This window comes from Lithobates pipiens, unplaced genomic scaffold (assembly GCF_037356315.1).
Source record: "Lithobates pipiens isolate NorthernLeopardFrog02 unplaced genomic scaffold, aLitPip1_a1.2 Scaffold_16, whole genome shotgun sequence".
NCBI classification, from domain to species: Eukaryota; Metazoa; Chordata; class Amphibia; order Anura; family Ranidae; genus Lithobates; species Lithobates pipiens.
In genome coordinates this window covers 538,457,354-538,483,392 of record NW_027507748.1, presented here as the reverse complement: position 1 = coordinate 538,483,392, position 26,039 = coordinate 538,457,354, and the positions used below count along the sequence as shown (strand labels likewise).

The following is a 26,039-nucleotide window of genomic DNA, read 5'->3' as shown; positions in this document are numbered from 1 at the left end:
AAACATTAGATACAGATGGGGCTTCCCGGCTTGCCTGTTGGCATTTAAAGATGGAATAACAGCTAAATTAAGTTTCCCTGAAGAGTTAAGAGAATTTTGTGAAAAACTGGAGATTCCAACTCCAAGTTTACCCGGCTGGACAGACGAGTCAGAGGAATCACCTTAAAATGCCACCCAACTTAAATGATAAATTAGAAGTGGAAGAGACTGGGATCATGGGGGAGACGGGGGGGGGGGGGAGGGGTGGAGAGGTAGGGGGATGTATGTGGTCGGACCGGTTGGGTGGGGCAGTCCCATTCCCATCCCTATGAGGAGATATACCAAAGTAGGGAGGGAAAGGAGGCAACTGGCGAACCCCACCTCGGAGCACTAAGACTTAGAAATGGCCAGAGATTTGAGGCCAATTGATAAGTCGAGGGCCGCAGGATGGCCAAAACAGGGGGGGGGGAGGGGGATGGGGAGATGGGCGGGAGAGGGGGGTATGGGGGAGAGGGGGAAGGGGAGGGAGGAAGGAGAAGAAGATGTCAGTAGTGAAACCCTGAGGGAAAAAAGGAGGGAAGGAAAAGAAAAACGAAAACATGGTCAGGACAGAGAATATGGATAAAAGGAAACTGGAATTAAACTTCCTATCTTATAATGTTAGGGGGCTCAACACAGCAAAAAAGAGGCATAAAATCCTGGTAGAATTAAAACAACTAGAGGCAGATGTGATCTTTCTCCAGGAGACACATATAACACATACGTCAAGGAGTAGGCTTTACTCTAAAGACCACCCGAAATGGTACTATGGGGATACGATCTCAAAAAGGGCAAGAGGAGTAGCAATAGGATTCGGTAAGGATATTCGATTCACTGTAGAAGGAAGAGTAGCAGACCCAGAAGGAAGATATCTATTTTTGAAAGGAAAATTAGGAAATATTAGGTATACACTGGCTAACATTTACTCTCCAAATAAAAACCCTATAAATTTCTTGAGGGGAATACTGGCCAAAATACAAGAATTTAAAAGTGGCCATGTAGTTATAATGGGAGATCTGAATCTCTGTCTAGACCCCATACTTGACAGTACGTCCCGGGTACTGGGAGGGAATAGCACTCAATTAAAAAGGTTAATTCAAAACTTGAATAAAAACCAACTAGTTGATGTATGGAGGGCACAACACCCCAAAATAAGGGACTACACATTTTTCTCCCCAGTACACGGGTCGTACTCAAGGATTGATTATATTCTTGTGGAACACAGAGCCCTAGAGATGGTACTAGAAACAAGTATAGAAATAACAACACAGTCAGATCACGCGCCTTTAAAAATGAAAATGCAGATTCCCGGACAAAGTAAATGTTTCTCTAGGTGGCGACTAAATGACACGTTGATTCTTGATAAGGAGGGGGGGGAAGTAGTGAGTAAGGAATTAGAGAAGTACTTTCTGATGAATGAGACCGAAGGAATCTCTGGGCAGGTCCTGTGGGATGCCCATAAGGCGTATATTCGGGGGATCTTGATTGCACGAGGCTCGCAGAAAAAAAAAGAACGTATAGAGAGGGGTAATAAACTCAGAGAGGAAATCCTCAAAATTGAACAACAACATAAAAGGGGGCTTACAGATAAAAAGCTATATCAAAAATTAACGTCCAGGAGAGAAGAACTACGTGGGTTAATGGAACAAGAAACTAAAAAATTTTTTAATCAACTCAATAAAGTGAGGTATCAAGAAGAAAACAAACCTACTAAATATCTAGCCAGGACGCTCCAAAAGAAAAAAGCTACGAACTACATAGAGAAAATTCAAACAGAAACCGGGGACATGGTATACGCTTCAAAAGAAATAGCCGAATCATTCAAAACATACTACGGGAAATTATATGCGGTAAAAAACAACTTGATAGATAAAGAAGGTAAACTAAAAGAAACTGTTAAATATTTAAATAAGGCGAGACTCCCCAGGATCAGTGAAATTGATAAAGAATACTTAGAAAACCCCATAACGGAAGCAGAAATAAACGAGGTATTAGCGGAATCAGCTCCTGGGAAAAGCCCGGGACCAGACGGTCTGACAATTAGTCACTACAAGAGGTTTAAGAATATACTAGTACCGAAACTCTGTAAATATATGAACGGGATTGGGACAGAGTACGCCATGAGTAAAGAGGCGCTATCTGCCTCAATAACGATCATACGGAAAGAAGGAAAAGACGAGACCAAGTGCGCAAGTTACAGACCAATATCACTCCTTAATGAGGATACTAAACTATTTGCTAAGGTGTTAGCAAATAGAATGAAAAAAGTAATGAATATACTAGTACATCCAGATCAGACTGGGTTTATCCCCGGGAGAGAGGGAAAGGACAATGGAGTGAGAACTTTATTGATTCTATCTCAAAGGAAGAAGACGGAACCCCCGGCGCTACTATTATCAATAGATGCCCAAAAGGCCTTTGATAGAGTCGATTGGGGATTCATGTTCCAGACAATGGACAAAATGGGCATAGGCCCTAGGATGGCCAGATGGATTAAAACGATGTATGACCACCCGACAGCGACTGTAAACATCAACGGGTTGCCCTCCTCTTCCTTTGAGATGGAAAATGGGACCAGACAGGGATGCCCACTATCACCTCTTCTTTTTGTGCTTTCGTTGGAACCCCTACTCGCGACAATCAGAAACAACCCGGAAATAAGCGGAATTAAGGCTGAGCAAGAGGAACATAAACTTGCAGCATATGCAGACGACGTGTTGTTTTATATAAGTAACCCAGTAGATTCTCTGCCCAAGATAACAAAGGCCCTGGATGAGTACGGGAAATTATCAAACTTCAAAATTAACCAAACAAAATCTGAAATCCTTAATATAAATGTAGGTGCGACGGAAGTACAACTAATCCAAGAACAAAGTAAATTTAAATGGACAAAAGAGCTGAAATACCTGGGGGTAAAATTGGCAAACACTCTGGATAAGATATACCGTCTAAATTATATCCCTTTATTGAATGAAATAAAAACTGAACTCAGAAGAGCAAGTAATAGATCGATCTCGTGGATAGGTCGAATAAACGTGTATAAAATGTTTATTCTTCCAAAAATTGTATATAAATTCCAGATGTTGCCAGTTGAAATCCCATCTAGCTATTTCCAAAAATTAAAAGCAATAATGAGCAAATTTATATGGAATAACAAAAAACCTAGGATCTCCTATGGAGTATTAAAACAAGAAAAAGGGAGGGGAGGATTAGCGGTCCCTGATTTACAATATTATTATCAGGCGGTGGTCTTATCAAGAATTGTAGAATGGGTAAAAGGGAAAAAAAAAGAGGAAAAAAGATGGGTTAATTTAGAATATACATACAGTAAAGCACAATTAAATAAGATAATATGGAATCCCCCAAAATACAGGGTACTAGATATAGACACAAATAAGTTAACACAGACTGCACTGAAGATATGGGATAAGGAATATAAAAGATTAAATGGACACTATAATTCGCCACTGATAACCTTAAAAGATAACGAATATTTCCCACCGGGTAGAGGGGTGATAGGAGGGAACTGGATAAGATTAGAGGGGTCACAAATAAAAGATATAATTAAAAAAGGGAAACTTCTTTCACATGAAGAGTTAGTGCACATGGGATTTATGAGAAGGGATAGGTGGCGATATCTCCAGCTGACCCGTTTCATAGAAAAACTTCCCCAGCCGATTAGGTCTGAAAAGGATTTGACAGGGGTGGAACAACTTTGTACGGCTGATAGTACAAAGGGTATAATATCAAAGCTATATGGGCTATTGATGCGGACCAGCTGGAAAGATACGCCGCCATATATAAATAAATGGGAAAGGGAATTGGGATCACAAAAAGGTAAAGAAACAATAAATAAAATTTTGAAAATGACACACCGCTCGGCAAGGGACAATAAAACAGCTGAGATGAACTACAAACTTATCTCCCGATGGTATAACACCCCGGATAAGGTATCTAAATTCCAGCTAGGCGGGACCGCCGAGTGCTGGCGGGGCTGTGGGAAAACAGGTACCATGACACACATTTGGTGGGAGTGCGCTAAAATTAAACTATACTGGGAAAAGATCCTTCAAATGATTAAGGAAATAACTCAAACAGCATTGAAATCAGACCCCTGGGTAGTACTCTTTCACGGCACGGAGGTTGGGGTTAAACAATACCAAGATACAATCATCCCGCATCTATTAAACGCTGCGAAAAAACTGATCCCTAAAAAATGGCGAGAGGTAGAGTGCCCAACAACATGGGAGTGGGTAGATGCGGTAGAAGAAATATATAATATGGAAAGCCTGTGTTTGAGAGAAGAAGAGGAAAGGGTAATATTTCTAAAAAAATGGAGAGGTTGGAAACAATTTAAGTGGGATTGGAGTTTCTCCGCACAACTAAGACCATAAAGACCAGAATATCAGGAGCAGGGACACTACTGACAAGGGGAAAGGGGAGGGGGGGGGGGGGTAGTATAACTTTAATATAATTTCAGTGAAATATTGGGAGTAAGATATAAGAATTGTTTTAAGAAATATGAAATAAAAGTTGGATAAATGTTTTTACATTTAATTATACAAGTAAGCAACAAGAAAACAGCCACAATGATGTGAAGATTAATTCTAAGAGACAACAATGAACGTTAAGTTGATTCATAGTCTCAGGTAAAGATTCGCTGATGTGGCAAAAAGAAAAAAAAAAAAAAAAAAAAAATAAAAAAAAAAAAAAAAAAAAAAAAAAAAAAACTTTACACACAGAGATAGCCAAGAACAGCATCAACACATTTAGCTTCAGGTAGATGGTTTTATTCTCTAAAAAGGACTACAAATACACGCATGGCAATAACATAAATCACAGCAGACTTAACAAGTTGATAGAGAATTCTGTATTCATATTATATAGCTACCAAAAAAGTTTCATGAAAGTTGGAGCAAATCTGGCTGCTGACATTTCACCCAAAGCTGTGCAGTAAATGCATGAAAACCACTTGCGCAATCAAAAGAGAAGCAAAGAAGGAATGTGTAAACAAAGCAACACAATGGACATGTCTGCCATGTAAACAAAAAAATGTGACACTTTAAACCAACCTCTCTCAACCTTTTTACCCTAGAGGAACCCTGGAAGTAATTTTCAGGGCTCAGGGAACCCTTGATAAAATGATATCTACAACCCATGGCACGTTAGCAAAATTAAGATCAATAAGGTATAGATATATTAAGAATAACAATGATAAATAAAAGAATAAAGAATGTGGCATAGTTCGAGTATATGACACTGAAGGTGGATCATCCAGAACACTTCCTGCTTTATATAATAATTTTCAGTAATAAAATGAAGTAAAAAAAAACACATTGGCGGTGATATGTATTGCTGTTCAGTGATAGGTTCTCTTACTTGGGTGGTCAGAGGAAGATAGCCTCCTTTGTTCCCAATGGAAGGAATGCCACCCTTTGAAGCAGGCAAAAAAATAGAATTGTTGTCATGCCAGTGACTCTGCTAAGTGACTCTGGCCTCTGCAGCAACTATACAGGTAGCATTAGTGGTAAATCCACCACTGCCAAGGAACCCTTAGCAACCTATGGAGGAACAATGGTTGAGAATGGCCGTTTAAACCATATCTGTGTAATAAAAAACACACTTTTAAAATCATGCAGCATAAAAATACAAAGGCCTCAGTTGTGCATTAATAGCCTTTATGTTACATTACTAGTGATCACAGAAGAGCAAGTCGCTCTGAAATATAGCCAGTTAGTAGATTATAGCAGTCTTCCCATCCTAATGGTTCTTTTTAAGGTACCAAATTGAAAAATGTATATAGAACACTGCACTAAAAACAGACTACTTATGGTTAATCTGCGCCAGTTAGAGGTCTCTCAGAAAACTGATCACAAACGATTTTAGGGTTATACCATCTCTATATAAATGTCTGCCTATTTATCCTTACTATAAGGATCCTTAAAGTACATCTGCCATATAGACCCAACGAAGGCTGACAAGCCTCACTCGTTGGATTACATGTGTCTTAGTGATCTCAGCAAACCAAAACACAGAAGATGCCTTTCTGTGAAAACTACGCCAATATAGAAACTTATGTATAAAGAGGTTTTTAGATCTCCATCAACCTTGAGATACTAAGTACCAAATTTGTATTTGGTTATGTAGCTAGGCACAGCACATTGTATGTTATCAAAAATATCTCTGACTTCATTGTATGCCTCTTCACAAACACTGAACTGTGTATGCACTTTAAGTAGAGCGCCACCCAAAGCCTTTTTTCCAGCCTTGATAGAGTGGGGAGGAGTTAGAACCTCGGCCAGGAAATCTCCCTATGAAGACAGCTGTTTTTGAGAATAGCCTTTGTGGGAAGAATTTCACTTCATATGGTCCTGGGACAGGAAGTGAGGCAATATCTTCTTAGTGATCAGTTGGTGGATTTCAAAGCACAGAGCAGATTCTGCCTCCACTGCATGTAGATGACAGGCATCTTAAAGTTACAAAGCTAAATGTGGTGCAATACCTTAAATAAAATAACAAGAAAAGGGAAACTAAACTCAGATATAACACAAGAGGCAGTGCACAGTATTTGTTTTTAAACTGCTGGAAGAACAAGTAGATTTGCTGATCTGCAAAAATTGTCATGTTAGTAAGGATCACAGGCACCCAACATACAAATCTAACTAATGGCCTTCAAAGAAATTATAATAAGTAAATATTTTTGTAAGATATAGATATTAAAACATAACCAATGACTAAATCTCAACTTAAATGCCCAATTCATATTTTTCAGGATTTACTTTTGCTTCACTTACTGACTTATCATTTCTTCTAAGAACACCATCTATCTCTACTCGAGTTCCCAGCTCCGCTCAGCTGCTAACAGCAAGAGCGAGACTCCTTAGCAGAAAGATGGATGCATTAGACAATATTCTCCCATTATTAAAATATTTTGAGGGGCTGACCACACAACATACAGTGTATGTATTAAATAAACTCATGCATTTAATAGTTTAATGAATGTTTGATAATAAAATCCGAGACTGAGTTTATCAGGCTCCTTTCTATCAAACTAGACATTTGCAGTCAGTGCACTGAAGTATGTAAACATCCATTAAACAAGTTTTAGATTACAAGGAATATAAATTAGGAGTAATGAAGCTGCCCAACGATTAAAGCCATCATCTAAACCATGAAAAGCTGGTACAAAGAAGTGCATGCACATGTCTTCAATAATCTTCCTAAGTGTTGGGCTCCATGCACACTGGGCTTAAAAAAACAAAACGCTCATATAGAGCATTTTTTGTAAAGAGTTTAGACGAGTTTTGCATTTTTTTCTGACCGTAAACTCTAATCAGAAACCCAGACTAGAAGGGTTTTTGTTTTCCCCTGCCTCTAAATGTTGAGCTTAAAATATGCCTGTAATCGTCCTAATGTGCATGGACACATAGGATAGCATTGAGCTGCTTCTACAGGCAAAAGTCAAAACTGTAGAAGCACTGATTTGTTTTTTAACTGTGTGCATGGAGCCTTATAGTAGCCCCTGAACCCAGGCAGCTCAATATACAAATACTTCTATTTCAAAGTAAAATGTCAGCGCTATATCATCCCCTGCAGTATGAGCCTCGGAGCATTGCAGAAGGATACAAGAATACATATTAGGGGTGTCGGAATTTGAAGTTTGAGGCTGTAGTAAGTCAGTTAAGCGACACAGGCCTAAGGCCCTCCACGGAGCTCAGAGACCTGGGCAGAAGATCTCCCTCTGCCTGCTTTTAAATTTAAGGCCACATGGAATCCTCTAGTGAGAGAAATAAGACTGTTGCCATCGAAGATTGTCTTTGAGATGGAGCAAAGATGTAGATCAGGAACATCAGCGATGTTAGCACTCCTTAACTGTATACTTCTTTGAGATCAGTGATACTAAGTATTAGGTTTATATCCCTTTAACAACTTTGCAACTACAGAAAAATACCTGTAGAACCTGCTGAAAACCAGCGAGTTCCTAGCTTTCTGTAGCGAGCGCACAACACTGCATTTCCTGCACTGAAATCCCAACCAATTTTGCCAGTCCTCCTATTGGACTACAAAACTCTTAAGGGCCATGTCACATGAGCAATCCTACAACTCACCAGTGGCAGGAATGGAAATGTAGCTGTTTTAACAGATTCGGCAGCTTTCCAAGAGAGGATTTTAATTTTTTTTTAAATAGAAAGTGACATCAACCTAAATCCACTGGAGCAGCATATGACAGTCAGGTCAGTAGTATTTTAAAATAGGAATTAGCAATGGCAGCTTCTAGTGTAGTGTGTTTTTCTTCTCCATTCATTTTGATTTTAATGTATCTGAAGTGTATTGAGTCTACAATGCATTGTTTCACTAACTCTTGATAATATCAGAATCACTTGCAAGTTAATTCAAAGTACATGGAAAAATCTGTTTTATTTAAAAAAAAAAAACGGTCATGTTCAAAAGTCCTGTCTGGTTCATCTTGCTGGCTGATATGTAATTTCCCATTCCAGGCAACTCAATTGGGTCTTTCAGAATGCAGGTAAAACACATAGCTATGTAAGTGTTAAATCTCATATATATAGTGAGAATGGAGCCCTGGGAATACAGAACTGCTCCACTATACATCCACATATTAATGGGAAGTCGCTAAGAGGTTTGAGGGAAAGGACTTGAGGCAATGTTACAGATACTAATATCAGGAACAATGGTCTTTTTGGCTCAGGTGTAAAAAAAAAAATTAAAAGAAACGTGCACAAAATTAAAACAATACTTCAAGTATATCATCATTAAAATAGTGCACTTCAAGATCTGTGTGAGTGTGCAGAACAAGGTTATTTAACTTTTATATTACAGGCTACTCAAACACAGCAGCAGCTTCCTTTGTCTATTATGATCTGGCAATGGGCATGATATGACTATGTGCCTCTACTATTGCTGAGGCTGATAATAATCAGGTTTGATTTTCCAGAACTATGGCTTTTGTACAATGGTATAAATAAAGGAAGGAGTTTTAGGAATAAAATAAACATGACAAATTCAGTGTCGGCACATGGTAACGGGCCCAAGCCTTCCATCTTATTGTTCTTCTTTTGTTACACCGTTTGATTCTTCGGACTTTTGCCTTTGTAATCTTGTCCTGGTGGATGCTGTAAAATAAAAAGAATGCCATTTATAAAATACAGAAAACAGTTTGACCATCTCCCGAAACATCCACACAGTTCTATGCAAATCATATTGGTGTCATAAGAGTTTAACCTTTTCAGCTACTGACAGTAAGACAGTAGAATTCATTACAGCTATTAGGATTATGATCATTCGGTGTTCTCTGGACAGCCTACTCTTTTTAATAGAGGCTTGTGTTGGGAAAAAATAGAATTTTTTTTTTCTGCTCATACATATTTTACAAAAGTAGGGTTGGTGCTCATTGCAAACAATCAATGTAGTTTTAAATCAGCGCCCACATCCATTCTCTTTTTGTATTACTGCACCATATAGTCTTAAAGTGATACTAAACCCAGGAACCTGCATTCACTATATCTGGTCTCCCACAGTACATGGAAATAGTTTTAGTAAATATAAACTGCTAAATAGCTTTTCTCATCAGTAGTTAGAGCAGTCCTGTGACTACTATCAGTGTCTGGTTGACGCTTGTAGGAGGAGTTATTCTCCCATGACTTTCCTATGAGGCTACAGGACCCCTGACCCTGTCTGGGCAGTGCTGATTGGCCCTGTGCTGATCACATGCACTGTCCCAAGAAAAAAAAGATGCTCTAGCAATGCACACCAAACGTGCATGTGCAGCTTGTCCCCTAGTCTCTGTACTATCCATAGATGGTTTGGGGACTCAGGAAGAAGGGGACGATCAGTGAAGACAAGATCAAACAGACTTTTAAATTGGTGCAGAGGATTAACCCCTCCGGTTCCACAGTGAGTATAACAAGCATGCTTTACTGCATATATACAGACTGATTTTACTGTTGTGGGTTTAACTTTAACTACTTGACCCGAAGAAGATTTTACCCCTTTTTTTCACACAAATAGAGCTTTCTTTTGGTGGCATTTGATCACCACTGGGTTTTTTATTTTTTACGATATTAAAAAAAATGGAAAATTAAAAGAAATTAATTTTTGTTTTTACTTTCTGCTATAAAACATCAAAAAAAATAAATAAATAAATAAAAAAAAAAAAAGAAAAGAAATCACATTTCTTCAAGAATTTAGGCCAAAATGTCAAAATTCTGCCACAGGTGTTTTTTTTTTTTTTTAAACCAATCACAAAAAAATTATATTATTTGCGTGAATGCTATAGCATCTGGTATAGATATTGGATTTTTTTTTTTTACAGTAATAGCAGTATCGTATAGTAATGGCAGTGTTCAGTGACTTCTAGAAGACTGCGATAGTGAGACGGACAATCTGACACTAGCTTATGCTGGCTGGGAGGTACACTGACACCAACATCAAAAGTGGTTCTGATACAGTGATCAGTGCCAATGCTTTACACCAGGGATCCTCAAACTACGGCCCTCCAGCTGTTGCGGAACTACGCATCCCATGAGGCATTGTAAAACTCTGACATTCACATGACTAGGCATGATGGGAATTGTAGTTCCTGAACAACTGGAGGGCCGTAGTTTGAAGACCCCTGCTTTACACTGTACTAATGACACTGGCTGGAAAGGGGATAATATCTACGGGCGAACAAGGGGTTAAATGTGTGCCCAACAATGTTTACCGTGTGCGTGTTCTGTTCTGCTTTTACCAAGTGATCTTGCTGTTTTTTTTCCCAGCTTTTACAACACAAGAGTTCCCTTTCCTTGAAAGCCAATCAGGTGTCAGTGATCAATCATTGGCTGGCACCCGCTGATTGGCTTGTGCTGTAACAAATCACAGCACAGCCGAGGCAGCGGCACACACAAATGTTTCCCCTACTTGGAAGCATTGATCACATATCAGATGCCTGATCCAGTGCAGAAGTGCCACCCTGCAGCAATATACAGTGACTTGAAAAAATATTCATACTCCTTGAAATTTTCCACATTTTGTCATGTTACAACCAAAAACGTAAATGTATTTTATTGGGATTTTATGTGATAGACCAACTCAAAGTGGCACCTAATTGTGAAGTGGAAGGAAAATGATAAATGTTTTTTAAAATTATTTACAAATAAATATATGAAAAGTGCAGCGTACATTTGTATTCAGCTCTCTTTACTCTGATACCCCTAACTAAAATCTATTGGAACCAATTGTCTTCTAGAAGTCACCTAATTAGTAAATAGAGTCCACCTGTGTGTAATTTAATCTCAGCTGTTCTGTGAAGCCCTCAGAGGTTTGTTAGAGAACCTTAGTGAGCAAACAGCAACATGAAGGCCAAAGGAGAACACCAGACAGGTCAGGGATAAAGTTGTGGAGAAGTTTAAAGCAAGGTTAGGTTTTAAAAAAAAAAATCCCAAGCTTTTAACATTTCACGGAGCACTGTTCAATCCATCATTGGAAAATAGAAAGAGTATGGCGCAACTGCAAACCTACCAAGACATAGCCGTCCACCTAAACGGACAGGCCAAGCAAGTAGAGCATTAATCAGAGAAGCAGCTAAGAGGCTCATTGTAGCTCTGGAGGAGCTCCACACAGCTCAGGTGGGAGATCCACAAATCTGGCCTTTATGGAAGAATGGCAAGAAGAAAGCCAAAAGCAGTCATGTTTGCAGTTTGCGAGAAGCCATGTGGGGGACACAGCAAACATGAGAATGTGCTCTGGTCAGATGAGACTAGAATTGAACTTTTTGGCCTAAAAGCAAAATGCCATGTGTGGAGGAAAACCAATACTGCAGTCTGCCAAAGACTTGAGACTGGAGCGGAGGTTCACCTTTCTGCAGGACAGCGACCCTAAACATAAAGCCAGAGCTACAATGGAATGGTTTAGATCAAAGCATACAGTGGTGTGAAAAAGTGTTTGCCCCCTTCCTCATTTCCTGTTCCTTTGCATGTTTGTCACACTTAAGTGTTTCGGAACATCAAACCAATTTAAACAATAGTCAAGGACAACACAAGTAAACACAAAATGCAATTTGTAAATGAAGGTGTTTATTATTAAAGGTGAAAAAAAATCCAAACCATCATGGCCCTGTGTGAAAAAGTGATTGCCCCCTAAACCTAATAACTGGTTGGGCCACCCTTAGCAGCAACAACTGCAACCAAGCATTTGCGATAACGTGCAATGAGGCTTTTACAGCGTCCTGGAGGAATTTTGGCCCACTCATCTTTGCAGAATTGTCCTAATTCAGTTACATTAGAGGGTTTTCGAGCATGAACGGCCTTTTTAAGGTCATACCACAACATCTCAATGGGATTCAGGCCAGGACTTTGGCTAGGCCACTCCAAAGTCTTCATTTTGTTTTTCTTCAGCCATTTGGTGGTGGACTTGCTGGTGTGTTTAGGATCATTGTCCTGCTGCAGAACCCAAGTTCGTTTCAGCTTGAGTACACGAACAGATGGTCGGACATTCACCTTCAGGATCTCTTGGTAGACAGCAGAATTCATAGTTCCTTTTATCACGGCAAGTCTTCCAGGTCCTGAAGCAGCAAAACAGCCCCAGACCATCACACTACCACCACCATATTTTACTGTTGGTATAATGTTCTTTTTATGAAATGCATTGTTCCTTCTACGCCAGATATACTTGGACACACACCTTCCAAAGAGTTCCACTTTTGTCTCATTGGTCCACAGAATGTTGTCCCAAAAGTCTTGGGGATCATCAAGATGTGTTGTGGAGAAATTGAGACGAGCTTTGATGTTCTTTTTGCTCAGCAGTGGTTTTCTCCTTGGAACTCTGCCATGCAGGCCATTTTTGCCCAGTCTTTTCCTGATGGTGGAGGCATGAACGCTGACCTTAACTGAGGCAAGTGAGGCCTGCAGTTCCTTGGACGTTGTTGTGGGGTCTTTTGTGACCTCTTGGATGAGTCGTCGCTGCGCTCTTGGGGTAATTTTGGGCGGCCGGCCACTCCTGGGAAGATTCACCACTGTTCCATGTCTTCGCCATTTGTGGATAATGGCTCTCACTGTGGTTCGCTGGATTCCCAAAGCTTTGGAAATGCCTTTATAACCCTTTCCAGACTGATAGATCTCAATTACTTTCTTTCTCAATTGTTCCTGAATTTCTTTGGGTCTCGGCATGATGTGTAGCTTTAAAGGATCTTCTGGTGGACCTTACTGTGTCAAGCAGCTCCTATTTAAGTGATGCCTTGATTGTGAACAGGTGTGGCAATAATCAGGCCTGGGTGTGGCTATAGAAATTGAGCTCAGGTGTGGACAACCACAGTTATAGTATGTTTTAACAAGGGGGGCAATCACTTTTTCACACAGGGCCATGATGGTTTGGATTTTTTTTCACCTTTAATAATAAACACCTTCATTTAGAAATTGCATTTTGTGTTTACTTGTGTTGTCCTTGACTATTGTTTAAATTGGTTTGATGTTCCAAAACACTTAAGTGTGACAAACATGCAAAGGAACAGGAAATGAGGAAGGGGGCAAACACTTTTTCACACCACTGTATTCATATGTTAGAATGGCCCAGTCAAAGTCCAGACCTAAACCCAATTGAGAATCTGTGGCAAGACTTGAAAATTTCTGCTCACAGATGCTCTCCATCCAATCTGACAGAGCTTGAGCTATTATGCAAAGAACAATGGGCAAAAATGTCACTCTCTAGATGTGCAAAGCTGGTAGAGATAAACCTACAAAGTATTGATTCGGGGGGGGGGGGGGGGGGGGCCAATACAAATGCACGCTACACGTTTCACATATTTATTTGTAAAGAATGCTGAAAACCATTTATCATTTTCCATACACTTTACAATTATGTGCCACATTGTGTTGGTCTATTACATAAAATCCCAATAAAATACATTTACATTTTTGGTTGTAACATGGGAAAATGTCAAGGGATATAATACTTTTTTTAAAGGCACTGTACCTGTGTTATACTGTTATGCTTAAAATGCATGTCGATTAATTGTAGTATATTGAAAAATACAGCTTTAGTGATGATAAATACATTTACTAATCTTTGGATACTCAAAGTAACAAATTAGAAGACAAGGATACATTCTATTCAATATATTTAAGAAATTATGTACAAGGTCAGAATGAATGATAATACACCCAAAATCTCAGAAAGTGTGTATAAATGTACACAAGACATCCTGGATCGTTGCCTTTACCCTGATCCCAGTGTCTTAAATGGCATCATTTGACATCTCAATAAACAGCGGCATCTATGATGTACAAAGTCAATATAGTGCAGAGACACTGTTATTGACCTTGGAGGGGGGTGGTGCCTCACTCAAATATACTTTATAAAAGAAACCGGCACACCAGTAGGTACTTTTTGGCCATTTTCACAAAATAATTATTTGGCTTTGTTTTAAATGGTGAAAAGAAACACATTTAGCCTGGAAAACATATGCCTTGGCCACACGAACCATAAAGAACCCCTCATCTAAAAAGGGCAAATATTTATTCTTAATGTGCACCTATGACTTGTAAAGATTTTCTGTTTTCTTACATGGACCTTCAGAGGACTCTGCCGAGCAGGTACTTTCAGTTGGTTGCTGAATGAAAATACTCTGACCCTGGTCCAATAGAATCGCTTTTGGCTTCCAATATCTACTACTGGGGACTAGGGTTGCCACCTCATCCCTTTAAACCCACACACATACAATGCCTTGCAAAAGTATTCATCACCTTGGCTTTTTACCCATTTCGTTAAATTACAGCCTTTAAAAAAAATGAACTAATCTGAATATGTGATAGATCAGAACACGATGTAGTAAAACCTTGGTTTGAGAGCATTTTGCAAGACAAACAACATTTTTAAATAAATTTTGACTTGATATACAAGTAGCGTCATGTCACAACAGAGTATAAAAGTGAAGAGAGCCACCTCTAAGTGTAGCAATATGGTTACATTTAATGAAGGTACAACATTTAGCAAGTCACATGGTTAATGATTAAAACAGGCACATCTAAAGCCCCATACACAATATGAGTTTTTCTGCTGAGTTTTTCCTTCAAATTGACCAAAAACATAATATGAGGTCAAACCTTAGGAGTTTTAATTTGTATGCAATCAGGCAGGCCCTTGCACTACATGGTTTTGGTAAACCTGAAGGAAAAAAATCAGCAGAAAATCTGATAGTGTGCATGGGGCATTAGTATGCAGGCATCTGATGTAAAGCTGTCCACATAGACCATTCTCCGCACCGCCATCATCTCTTCCACGCTGTGATCCACAAGTGGTTCAAGCCTCGCTTTCCGATCGCTCTACTGAAGGGTAATCTTCCCGGTTACGAATGCAGCCAGTAGTGCCGGTGGTGCAGAGGACGGTCTATGTGGACAGCTTTACCCAGATGCCCGCATACTTAGATGTGCCTCTTTTAATCATCAACCATGTAAGTTGCTAAATGTCGTACCTTCATTAACCACTTAAGCCCTGGGACTATTTGGCTGAACAAAAACCAGAGCACTTTTTGAGATTCGGCACTGCGTCGCTTTAACTGACAATTGCGCGGTTGTGCGACGTGGCTCCCAAACAAAATTGATGTCCTTTTTTTATCACAAATAGAGCTTACTTTTGGTGGTATTTGATCACCTCTGTGTTTTTTATTTTTTGCACTATAAACAAAAAAAGTGACAATTTTGAAAAAAAAAAAAAAAACATTTTTTACAATAAAAAATATCCCCCAAAAAAAAATTATATAAAAAAAAACACATTTTTTTCTTCAGTTTAGGCCAATATATATTCTTCTACATTTTTTATTTTTTTACCAAAAATAAGAATCCCAATAAGCGTTTATTAATTGGTTTGCACAAAAGTTATAGCGTTTACAAAATAGGGGATAGTTTTATGGCATTTTTATAAAAAAAATTTTTTATTAGTAATGGTGGCGATCAGCGATTTTTATCGTGACTGCGACATTATGGCAGACAGAGCGGACACTTTTGGCGTGATTTTGGGAGCATTCACGTTTATACAGCGATCAGTGCAATTAAAAATGCATTGATTACTGTGTAAATGTGACTGCCAGTGAAGGGGTTAACCACTAGGTGGCACTGTAGTGGGTTACATGTGTCCTAGGGAGTGATTCTAACTGTGGGGGGAGGGTCTGTGTGTGTGAAACACTGATCACCGCTCCCGATTACAGGGAGCTGTGATCAGTGACAGTGTCACTAGGCAGAACGGGGAAATGCTTGTTTACATCAGCATTTCCCCATTCTTCCTCTCAGTGAGACGATCACAGATATATCCCTGCAGACATCGAGTCCGCAGGACACGCAATCTCGCTCACGAAGCTCCCAGCGGGCATGCGCCCACAACCCACCTCTTACAGGGCAATGTACAGGTACAGGCGATTCTGCCTGTACCTGCCCTTCTGCCGCAGTATATCTGCATGAGGTGGATGGGAATCAGTTAAATGTAACCATATTGTTACACTTGGAAGCACCTCTCTCCTCTTTTATACTCTGTAGCTTCTGCTGGATTTTGCATCTAATCCCCTTGTGGGGGCTTCCATTTGTGGGTGGATATTTTGCTATACGTTGCTATAATCTTTTTATATGGACTATAAACTGAAGGACTTATGAATAAATGGTCATGGAACGAATCATTTGAGTTTCCAGTATTTCTTATGGAAAATTTTGCTTTGATATAAGAGTGCTGTGGATAACATGCATGTTTCTGGAACGAATTATGCTCGCAATTCAAGGTTTAACTATAGTCTAAGTTGGTGAAGTAAAATTGGAAAAAATAAATACATAAAACAAATTTTTCAGAAATAAAAAACTGATAATTGGCATGTGCGCATGTATTCACCCCCTTTGTTATGAAGCCCATAAAAAGCTCTGGGGCAACCAATTACCTTCAGAAGTCACATAATTGGTGAAATGATGTTCACCTGTGTGCAATCTAAGTGTCACATGACCTGTCATTACATATACACACCTTTTTGAAAAGCCCCAGAGGCTGCAACACCTAAAAAAAAAGAGGCACCACTAACCAAACACTGCCATGAAGACCAAGGAACTCTCCAAACAAGTAAGGGACAATGTTGTTGAGAAGTAAAAGTCAGGGTTAGGTTATAAAAAAATATCCAAATCTTTGATGATCCCAAGGAGCACCATCAAATCTATCATAACCAAATGGAAAGAACATGGCACAACAGCAAACCTGCCAAGAGACGGCCGCACACCAAAACTCAGGGAGCGGGCAAGGAGGGCATTAATCAGAGAGGCAGCACAGAGACCTAAGGTAACCCTGGAGGAGCTGTAGAGTTCCACAGCAGAGACTGGAATATCTGTACATAGGACGACAATAAGCCGTGCGCTCCATAGAGTTGGGCTTTATGGCAGAGTGGCCATAAAGAAAGCCATTACTTTCAGCAAAAAACAAAATGGCACATTCTGAGTTTGCCAAAAAGGCATGTGGGAGACTCCCAAAATGTATGGAGGAAGGTGCTCTGGTCTGATGAGTCAAAAATTGTACTTTTTGGCCATCAAAGAAAACGCTATGTCTGGAGCAAACCCAACACATCACATCGCCCAAAGAAGGCCATCTCCACAGTGAAACATAGTAATGGCAGCAACATACTTTGGGGATGTTTTTCAGCAGTCAGGACTGGGAAACTGGTCAGAGTTGAGGGAAAGATGGATGGTGCTAAATACAGGGATATTCTTGAGCAAAATCTGCACCACTCTGTGTGTGATGTGAGGCTAGGACAGAGGTTCACCTTCCAGCAGGCAATGACCCCAAACACGTTGCTAAAGCAGCACCTTAATCCATTAGAAATCTGTGGTCAGACTAAAATATTGCTGTTCACAAGTGGAAATCATCCAACTTGAAGGAGCTGGAGCAGTTTTGCAAGGTGGAATGGGCAAAAATCCCAGTGGTAAGATGTGGCAAGCTCAGACTTATCCAAAGCGACTTGGAGCCGTGATAGCTGCAAAAGGTGGCTCTACAAAGTATTGACTTTAAGGGGGTGAAAAGTTATGCACATTGACTTTTTCTGTTATCTTGTCCTATTTGTTATTTGCCTCACAATAAAAATAAAAAAATAAATAAATAAAAAAAAACACAAAAAACACATCTTCAAAGTTATGGGCATGTTCTGTAAATTAAATGATGCAAATACTCAAGCAATCCATGTTAATTTCAGGTTGTGAGGCAACAAAACATGAAAAATGCCAAGGGGGTGAATACTTTTGCAAGGCACTGTATGAATTACACAGGTTCTGAAGCCAATTTAACCACTTCAGCCCTGGAAGATTTGACTGCTCAATGACCAAAGCATTTTTTGCGATACAGCACTACGTCACTTTAACTGACAATTGCGCAGTCATGCGATGCTGTACCCAAACAAAATTGACGTCCTTTTTTTCCCCACAAATAGAGATTCCTTTTTGTGGTATTTGATCATCTCTGCAGTTTTTATTTTTTGCGCTATAAACAAAAAAAGAGCGACAATTAAAAAAATAATTCACTTTTTTTTAAAAGCAATTTTTTTTTCTCAGTTTAGGCCGATATGCATTCTTCTACATATTTTTGGTAATAAAAATTGCAATAAGCGTATATTGATTGGTTTGCGCAAAAATTATAGCGTCTACAAAATAGAGGATAGAGTTATGGCATTTTTTTTTATCTACTAGTAATGGCGGCGATCTGCAATTTTTATCGTGACTACAACATTATGGCGGACACATTGGACATTTGACATGTTTGTGGGACGATCAACAATTATACAGCGTTCAGTGCTATAAAAATGATTACTGTATAAATGTCACTGGCAGGGAAGAGGTTAACACTAGGGGGCGATCAAGGAGTGAACTGTCTTCCCTGACTGTGTGTTCTAACTGTAGTGGGAGGGGACTGACTAGAGGGGATGACAGATCTTGGTTCCTAGCTATTAGGAACTCACGATCTGTCTCTCCTTACAGAAAAGAAAAGCGATTTGTGTGTTTACACACACACGTATGTCCCTGTTCTGCCTCTCGTGCCCACAATCGCTTGCGGCCGGCGGTCATGGCGACCGTTTGCCACGAGCATCGGCACCCCCGTCGTGCATCGGGCGCCTGCTATCCTGCTTAAAGGAGCCAACGTTTAGTTACGACAGCTCGCAAGAACGTGCCGACCTGCGGTATAATGACCGGGACTGGTCAGCAAATGGTTAATGCATATAAGGCACCAAGTACGTTTAATTACCACCTTAATCAGACACAGAACCTGTGTAATTAATATGTGTTCGGTTTTAAAGGAATGAGGTAGCAACTCTACTGAGAACAGAACATGCAGCCATGTCCACAGGTACCAATGTGCTAAAAATTAACGTTATGCTCAGTTTAAACAAGTTGGGGGTGATTTACTAAAACTGGAAGACTCAGAATCTGGTGCAGCTGATCATGGTAGCCAATCGTCTTCTAACTTCAGCTTGTTCAAATAAGCTTTGGAAAAAAAAAAAAAAAAAAAACTGGAAACAGATTGGTTTCTATGCAGAGATGCACCAGATTTTGCACTCTCCAGTTTTAGTAAATCAACCCCACTGTGTTTCTACATGTAATAAAAGAATGGAGGATTGTCCACAAATCCAATCCTCTCACGGAAAAGCCCTGCTTGCTCAATAACATTTCCTTTAATTTTGAAATGACAATTGGGAAACTGAAAACAAGAAGTGAAAGAAGAATGTACCGCTTTTAAAGACCTGATTACTCAATACACTTTTAAAACGGTTCCCCAGCAGACTTCCTGCCTGTCTTCTGCAGCCCCTTATGTGCATATTTCTCAGACACGCAGCTTTCTCCTACACATTCCTTGTTCTATCTTTGGTATGAGCTCTGCCGTACGATAAGCAAATTACTGCATCTGTGATCACAGAGACAATTAGAAGAAAAAAATGATGTTCGGTCTAGAATTCAAATTGTCATATGTATGATAGATGATCATTAACCACCTGCTACCAAATCATGCAACGGTTGACGCTCTTGTATTAACAATCGGAGCAGCTGACCAACGGCTCGGTTGTTATTACGTGGGGGCTCCTTGAGGGTAGGGAGCGACATGAGTGTGCAATGTACAGGGATAGGGACAATTGTAGACACTCACTCCGGTTGAACTGGATGGACTGGTGTCTTTATTCAATCTAACTATGAAACTAAGCAGCAGGAGGGGACATTTGCCCCCCCCTTTCTGCAGCTCACTTGGACTATCCCATCCCACTGGGAGACCCAAGCTACTAGCCGTGATTGGCTTTGATTGGGTCGCCACTATGGTAACCCGGAAGTGAGGAGATGACATCACTTCTGGTTTACCAGCATGTTAACGGTGCCATTTTTTAAAAAAATTGATAGTATTAAAAAACGCAGATCTTGGTGTTTTGAATGCTTTTAAGTGCAAAGGAGGAATTTGGGATCTTATAGACCTAAGATCTCTCCATAAAGAGCACCTGTCACTGCCTATTACTGTCACAAAGATGTTTACATTTTTTGTGGCAGAAATAAAAGCGATAAAAAAAAATAAAAAATGAATGAAAGCAACAGCGTGACATCTATTATATTTTACAAAACAATTGGGTAGCGTATTGTGTTTTTGTGCATTAAAATTTTAAAAAGTGTATTTTTTTCCCACAACAAACTGCGTTTAAAACAACGGTGTGCAATCACCGTGTGGCATAAAAAAAAAACCCCACCAATTTATTCTCTAGGGCAGTGATGGTGAACCTTGGCACCCCAGATGTTTTGGAACTACATTTTCCATGATGCTCAAGTACACTGCAGAGTGCAAAAGCATCATGGGAAATGTAGTTCCAAAACATCTGGGGTGGCAAGGTTCGCCATCAGTGCTCTAGGGCCTCTACTTTAAAAAAATATATATATCATGTTTGGGGGTTCTGAAAAATTTTCTAGTTTTTCAAGTGCCAGAAAAGTGGTTAAAACATCTTACAGAAGCATTTTATAGCCAGTTATGTTTTAGACTGGGTTCACACCATTGCGAATTGGATGCAGGGGTCCCCACATTCCAATTCGCGATAGCAGAAGATTTTGATCGGCTCACATAACTCTGCTTGGAATTTGCAACGGAGCCCTGTGCGTCTTTTGGTCAGTTTTATGTCCAAATTCAGCCAAAAATTCAGGCTGTAATTGGATATGAAAACGGTGAACCAGGATGCACCGGACCCCTGCTGGGAGCCGAATGCGGCGATAGTGTGAACCCAGCCTTAGCGCAGTGTGAAGCTTGAAAGGCCAACATTTATAGCATTTTCTAAGCAATGGATTCAGGGTGCCCCCCCCCTTTTTAAAGAACTTCGGGCCCGTTCACACCACATGCAGTCCGGTGCATTTTTTTTCTGCATCAAAAATGCATGGAAAGTAGGTTATATGGTTTGCAGGTCCAGTGCGTTCCAGCTCCATTTTTCCTGCAATGGAATGCACTGGAAAACCCGTCCTTATTTAAGGTTAAGAAAAACGAGGGGGAAAATGCACTGGACTGCATCAAAACGTGCATGCAGAAAAGCATATGGAAGGCATCCGGACTGCGTTTCTTTGGTGTGAACTGGCACTTAAATCTGAACTCCAGCCTTACCTTTAGTCTTGCACAGTTGTACAGCCTTCTTTACTGTACCGAAGTGTCTCACTCTGATTTTACTACACACAGGGGGTGATTTAATAAAACGAAAGAGTGCAAAATCTGGCGCAAAGCTGGTCAAAGCTTAACCACTTGCTTACTGGACACTTAAACCCCCTACCTGCCCAGGTAAATGTTCAGCTTTCAGCACTCTCACACTTTGAAAGACAATTGCGTGGTCATGCTACACTGTACCCAAATTAAATTTGTATTTTTTTCACACAAATTCACACAAATCAATTCCTTTGATGGTAATCACTGCTGTTATAAAAAAAAGTCATATAGTTTGTTATAAAATTTTGAAAACAGGTAATTTTTTTCTTCCTTTGATGTGCACTGATGAGGCAGCACTGATGGGCTGCAAAGATAGGCACTGATAAGGCATCACTGGTGTGCACTGATGGGCACTAATAGGTGGCACTGCATAGCAGTAGTGCCTCTCCCTGTTCGGGACTGATGTCCCTCTGTCAGAATCCGGTGATCACCAATCTTCTGTTTACATCATGTGGTAAGGGGCCAGGATTGGTGTTGACTCGGTGATCACAGAGCACTCCGCATGCGCCCTGCAGGGGGCGCGCAGGCAGCTCATGCACTGTAAGACTTCTAATGATGCCCTCCCGGCAGTGGCGGTGGGTCCATAAGGGGGGCACGGGCGCCGCCCCCTCTCTCCAGCCACCCGGTCTATGACCAATGGATAGATTCATGCATAGAATGAATCTATCCATCTATGGCCACTGCTACCGCCCCCTATTCAGGCGCCTGGCCCCTTTTCAGGCACAGAGCGCCTGAGCTACAGCAGCGGGGGGTGTTTTTGAAGCACCTGATTAGAGCCATAGGCGTGTGTTAGGACAGAAAATGAATATTTGCTATGCCAACACTGAACCGCCTCTCCAACAATCAGGTGCTCAGGTCTGTTACAGTCACCTGAAACAACAGGCACTGTGATTGGACGCCTATCAGGAGGAGAAGATGGGAGGGGACGCATGGAGGACACCGTTCGCCGCTGTCACTGAGACAGGGTAAGTGTCGGGCAGATGGGGAGGGGGGGGGGGGTCACAGAGGTGCCGTTTGATGGGGCACAGTGGCTGCATTCGGTGGGGCACAGAAAGGCTGCAATTGATGAACTTTTTTCCCCTGAATTTTTCAGCTCGTTTGCGCCCTCCCAAAAATTGAGCACCAGACGCCACTGCCTTCCGGCAATTAAGGCCCGTGCTGTAGCCCTCATTCAGCTATAACACGGGCGGGAGGTGGTTAATTGAACAAGCTGAAGTTAAAAGCTGATTGGCTACCATGTACAGCTGCACCAGATTTTGCACTCTTTAGTTTTAGTAAATCAACCCCAGTGTGAGCTTTTTATAATGTGCATTAAAAGCTGCAGCAAGTCAGATAGGGCCTAACTGGAGGGCATGCATCACTTAACCCTTTCCTCTCCAGCTTCACTATCCCTGGACCGCCCTTTTCATAGTTCTTTCAATCATGAAGGCTCATCAGCACAGCTTGCCGAGGAATGCGTTCGTTACCAGACTGACAACCATCTATCAAGGCATATTTCCTCCCAAGAACCAGCCCACTGCTCTGGGAGAAGGAGGCTAGGAAAGGTAAAATAAGTACGGTAAATCTATTGCAGCCTAAATTATCCTCCTTTCATTTTTTATTTTCGTTGCAATTATTGGTCTTTTGTCCCTTGCCTGCATAAAAAAAAAATGTAATGGCTTATATGTCAACAATTAAAATGGTATCCTATCCTGATTTTACCATCATTCATGCACAGGCTGTCACAGTGCAGACCACACAAACCCCAGAGGATGAACAGTGTATCCAGTATTTATTTATTTATTTTTAGATAAAAGAACAAAAATGTAGGAAAATAAACATATGCCAATGAAAATTATAGCTAGCTAATCTATTGCAATACATCATAAGACTTCATGTGACTGCGAAGACAAACCATGATGTCATAGCTTAGGCTTTGTTCACATCTAGGTGTAGCTATTTTACAGGTGTTTTTCTGGCTTTCGGTGTTTTTCAGCGTTTGTACAGGCATTTTCAATGTTAAAATGTCACCAAAGTAAAACGCCTGTAATCTGCCAAAAAAGACGCTTGTGTACCTTTTGGAGCGACAGGCGTTTTGCTTTAGGTGACAGAACGCTCAGATGTGAACAGGGGACATTGAAATGAATGGGATTTGTCTTGTTGGGCGTTTTTAGAGCTGAGGCTTAGAGCAGGAAAACTCCCAAAAATGCCCAGGTGTGAACAGAGTCTTATGCCGCGTACACACGATCAAACAATTGGGTGGAAAAGTCCGGCAAACTCAAGTCCACCGGACAATCCCCCTGTGTGTAGCCTCCGGCGGAATTTTTTTTACCCGAAAGTACGGCGGACTTAGAAAGTATTTTTGCACTCCAATCTTCCCACCGGACTCGCATTTCGGTGGACAATCCGGCCGTTGGTATGCCGTACTTTTGAAATAAGCGGACTTTTCCAGAACCGAGAAAAGTCTGCTCATTTTGAGCGCATCTCCAGGTAGACGGGGCCAGCGAAGGAGGCGTCGCTGGCCCCGTCACCTGGTATGGACTTACAGGGGAACCCCAATGCCACATCAGACCCTTGTCCGAGCACGCTACCCGGCCGGCCAGGAAAGGGGGGGATTAGCGAGCGCCCCCCCCCCCTCCTGAGCCGTACCAGGCCGCGTGCCCTCAACATGGGGGTGCCTTGGGGAAGCACCCCAAAGCACCTTGTCCCCATGTTGATGAGGACAAGGGCCTCTTCCCGACAACCCTGGCCGTTGGAAGTCGGAAGAAGAGGGCGGCGGCGAAGAAGAAAGCCGGACTCCTCCGCTAGCAAAAGAGCTAGAAGAAGATAGCGGAGGAGTCTGGCGAGAAGACCCCCAAAGACGGAAGACCCCCGGAGCTGTGCAATAAACTATTTTAACCCTTGTGTGTTGTGTTTTTTTTTTTTACTTTTTTTTTTACAGGTGAATGGGTAGGGGTACATTGTACCCCATACTCATTCACATAGGGTGGGGGGCCGGTATCCGGGGGCCCCCTTATTAAAGGGGGCTCCCGGATTCCGATAAGCCCCCCGCCCGCAGACCCCGACAACCAACGGCCAGGGTTGTCGGGAAGAGGCCCTTGTCCTCATCAACATGGGGACAAGGTGCTTTGGGGTGGGGGCGCTCGGCCTCCCCTTCCCCAAGGCATCCCCCATGTTGAGGGCACGCGGCCTGGTACGGCTCAGGAGGGGGGGGCGCTCGCTCGTCCCCCCCTTTACTGGCTGGCCGGGTAGCGTGCTCGGGCAAGGGTCTGATGTGGATCTGGGGGGGACCCCCACGCCGATTTTTTCGGCGTTGATGTTCCCCTTTAAGTTCATACCAGGTGACGGGGCCAGGGACGCCTCCTTCGCTGGCCCCGGCTACCTGGAGATGCGCTCAAAATGAGCGGACTTTCCTCCGCGTGTGTGGGAGAGTCCGTTCATTGCAAAAGTACGGCGGATAGTCCGGCGGACTTAGTACGTTGTATTAGTCCGCTGAAAAAGTGCCGCGTGTGGGCAAGTAGCCCGTTCGGAAAGTCTGGTGGGAAGTCCGCTATGTGTGTACGCGGCATTCGTGATAAACTGTAATGAATTGATAAAGCAACAAAAAGAAAGTCCCATGTGACAATTCCCAACACCAAATAAGTGCTTCACTATGGAGATTTAGCCTGCCAGTGAGAGCGAGGTGTGGATCGCACACCAACGCCGCAGTAACAGGCATTATCTGCGCATGCTGTACACACCTATGTGAGTGTAACTATTTTATACCTTTTTTTATCATCACCAAATAGAAGATATCTTCATACTGAAGCACTTGTTTGGGGTTGGGAATTGTCACATTGGACTTTCTTTTTATTGCTTTATCAATCCATCACAGTTTATACTTTTATGTTCATCAATAACCTACGACATCACGGTTTGTCTTCATGGTCATAAACACCAGGGTGCTACATAATCAAGAAATATGGTCATATTTCTGAAAACTATGGTAACTATGATTTCTCAGAAGCAGGTGCGATTTCAGTTTCAGCATCTGTTGTGCTTTGTTTACTCACCACCTGCACATTGCTGCTGGACTGTTATCACATCTATGTAGATAAGACTGTTAAACTTTGTACTTCTTGGATGTTTATGTTTGGTTGTACAATTTTTACTTAGTTTAGGGAGCTTATACACATCCTAATGTCTATAAAAATATGAGTAATGTAGGCATTACTACAGGATTCAAGCAGTTTCTGGGCCATACAAAGATTAACATGTATGCTATAATGAGTGCAATTATCATTTAGAAAGGGAACATTATTACACACAGAAGCTTTCCAAAATGA

At 41.3% G+C, this 26,039-nt stretch overlaps 1 protein-coding gene across 2 annotated transcripts in view; it reads right to left on the bottom strand.

Moving 5' to 3' along the window:
• Positions 1-4,792: 4,792 nt before the first annotated feature.
• Positions 4,793-26,039, bottom strand: part of RB1 (RB transcriptional corepressor 1) — a 307,484-nt gene continuing 286,237 nt past the window's right edge. For both annotated transcript variants that reach the window (XM_077483264.1, XM_077483265.1), the window contains exon 27: positions 4,793-9,152. In XM_077483264.1, the coding sequence (XP_077339390.1) occupies positions 9,082-9,152 (71 nt within the window). In that variant the 3' untranslated portion in view covers positions 4,793-9,081. The remainder of the gene's footprint in view (positions 9,153-26,039) is intronic.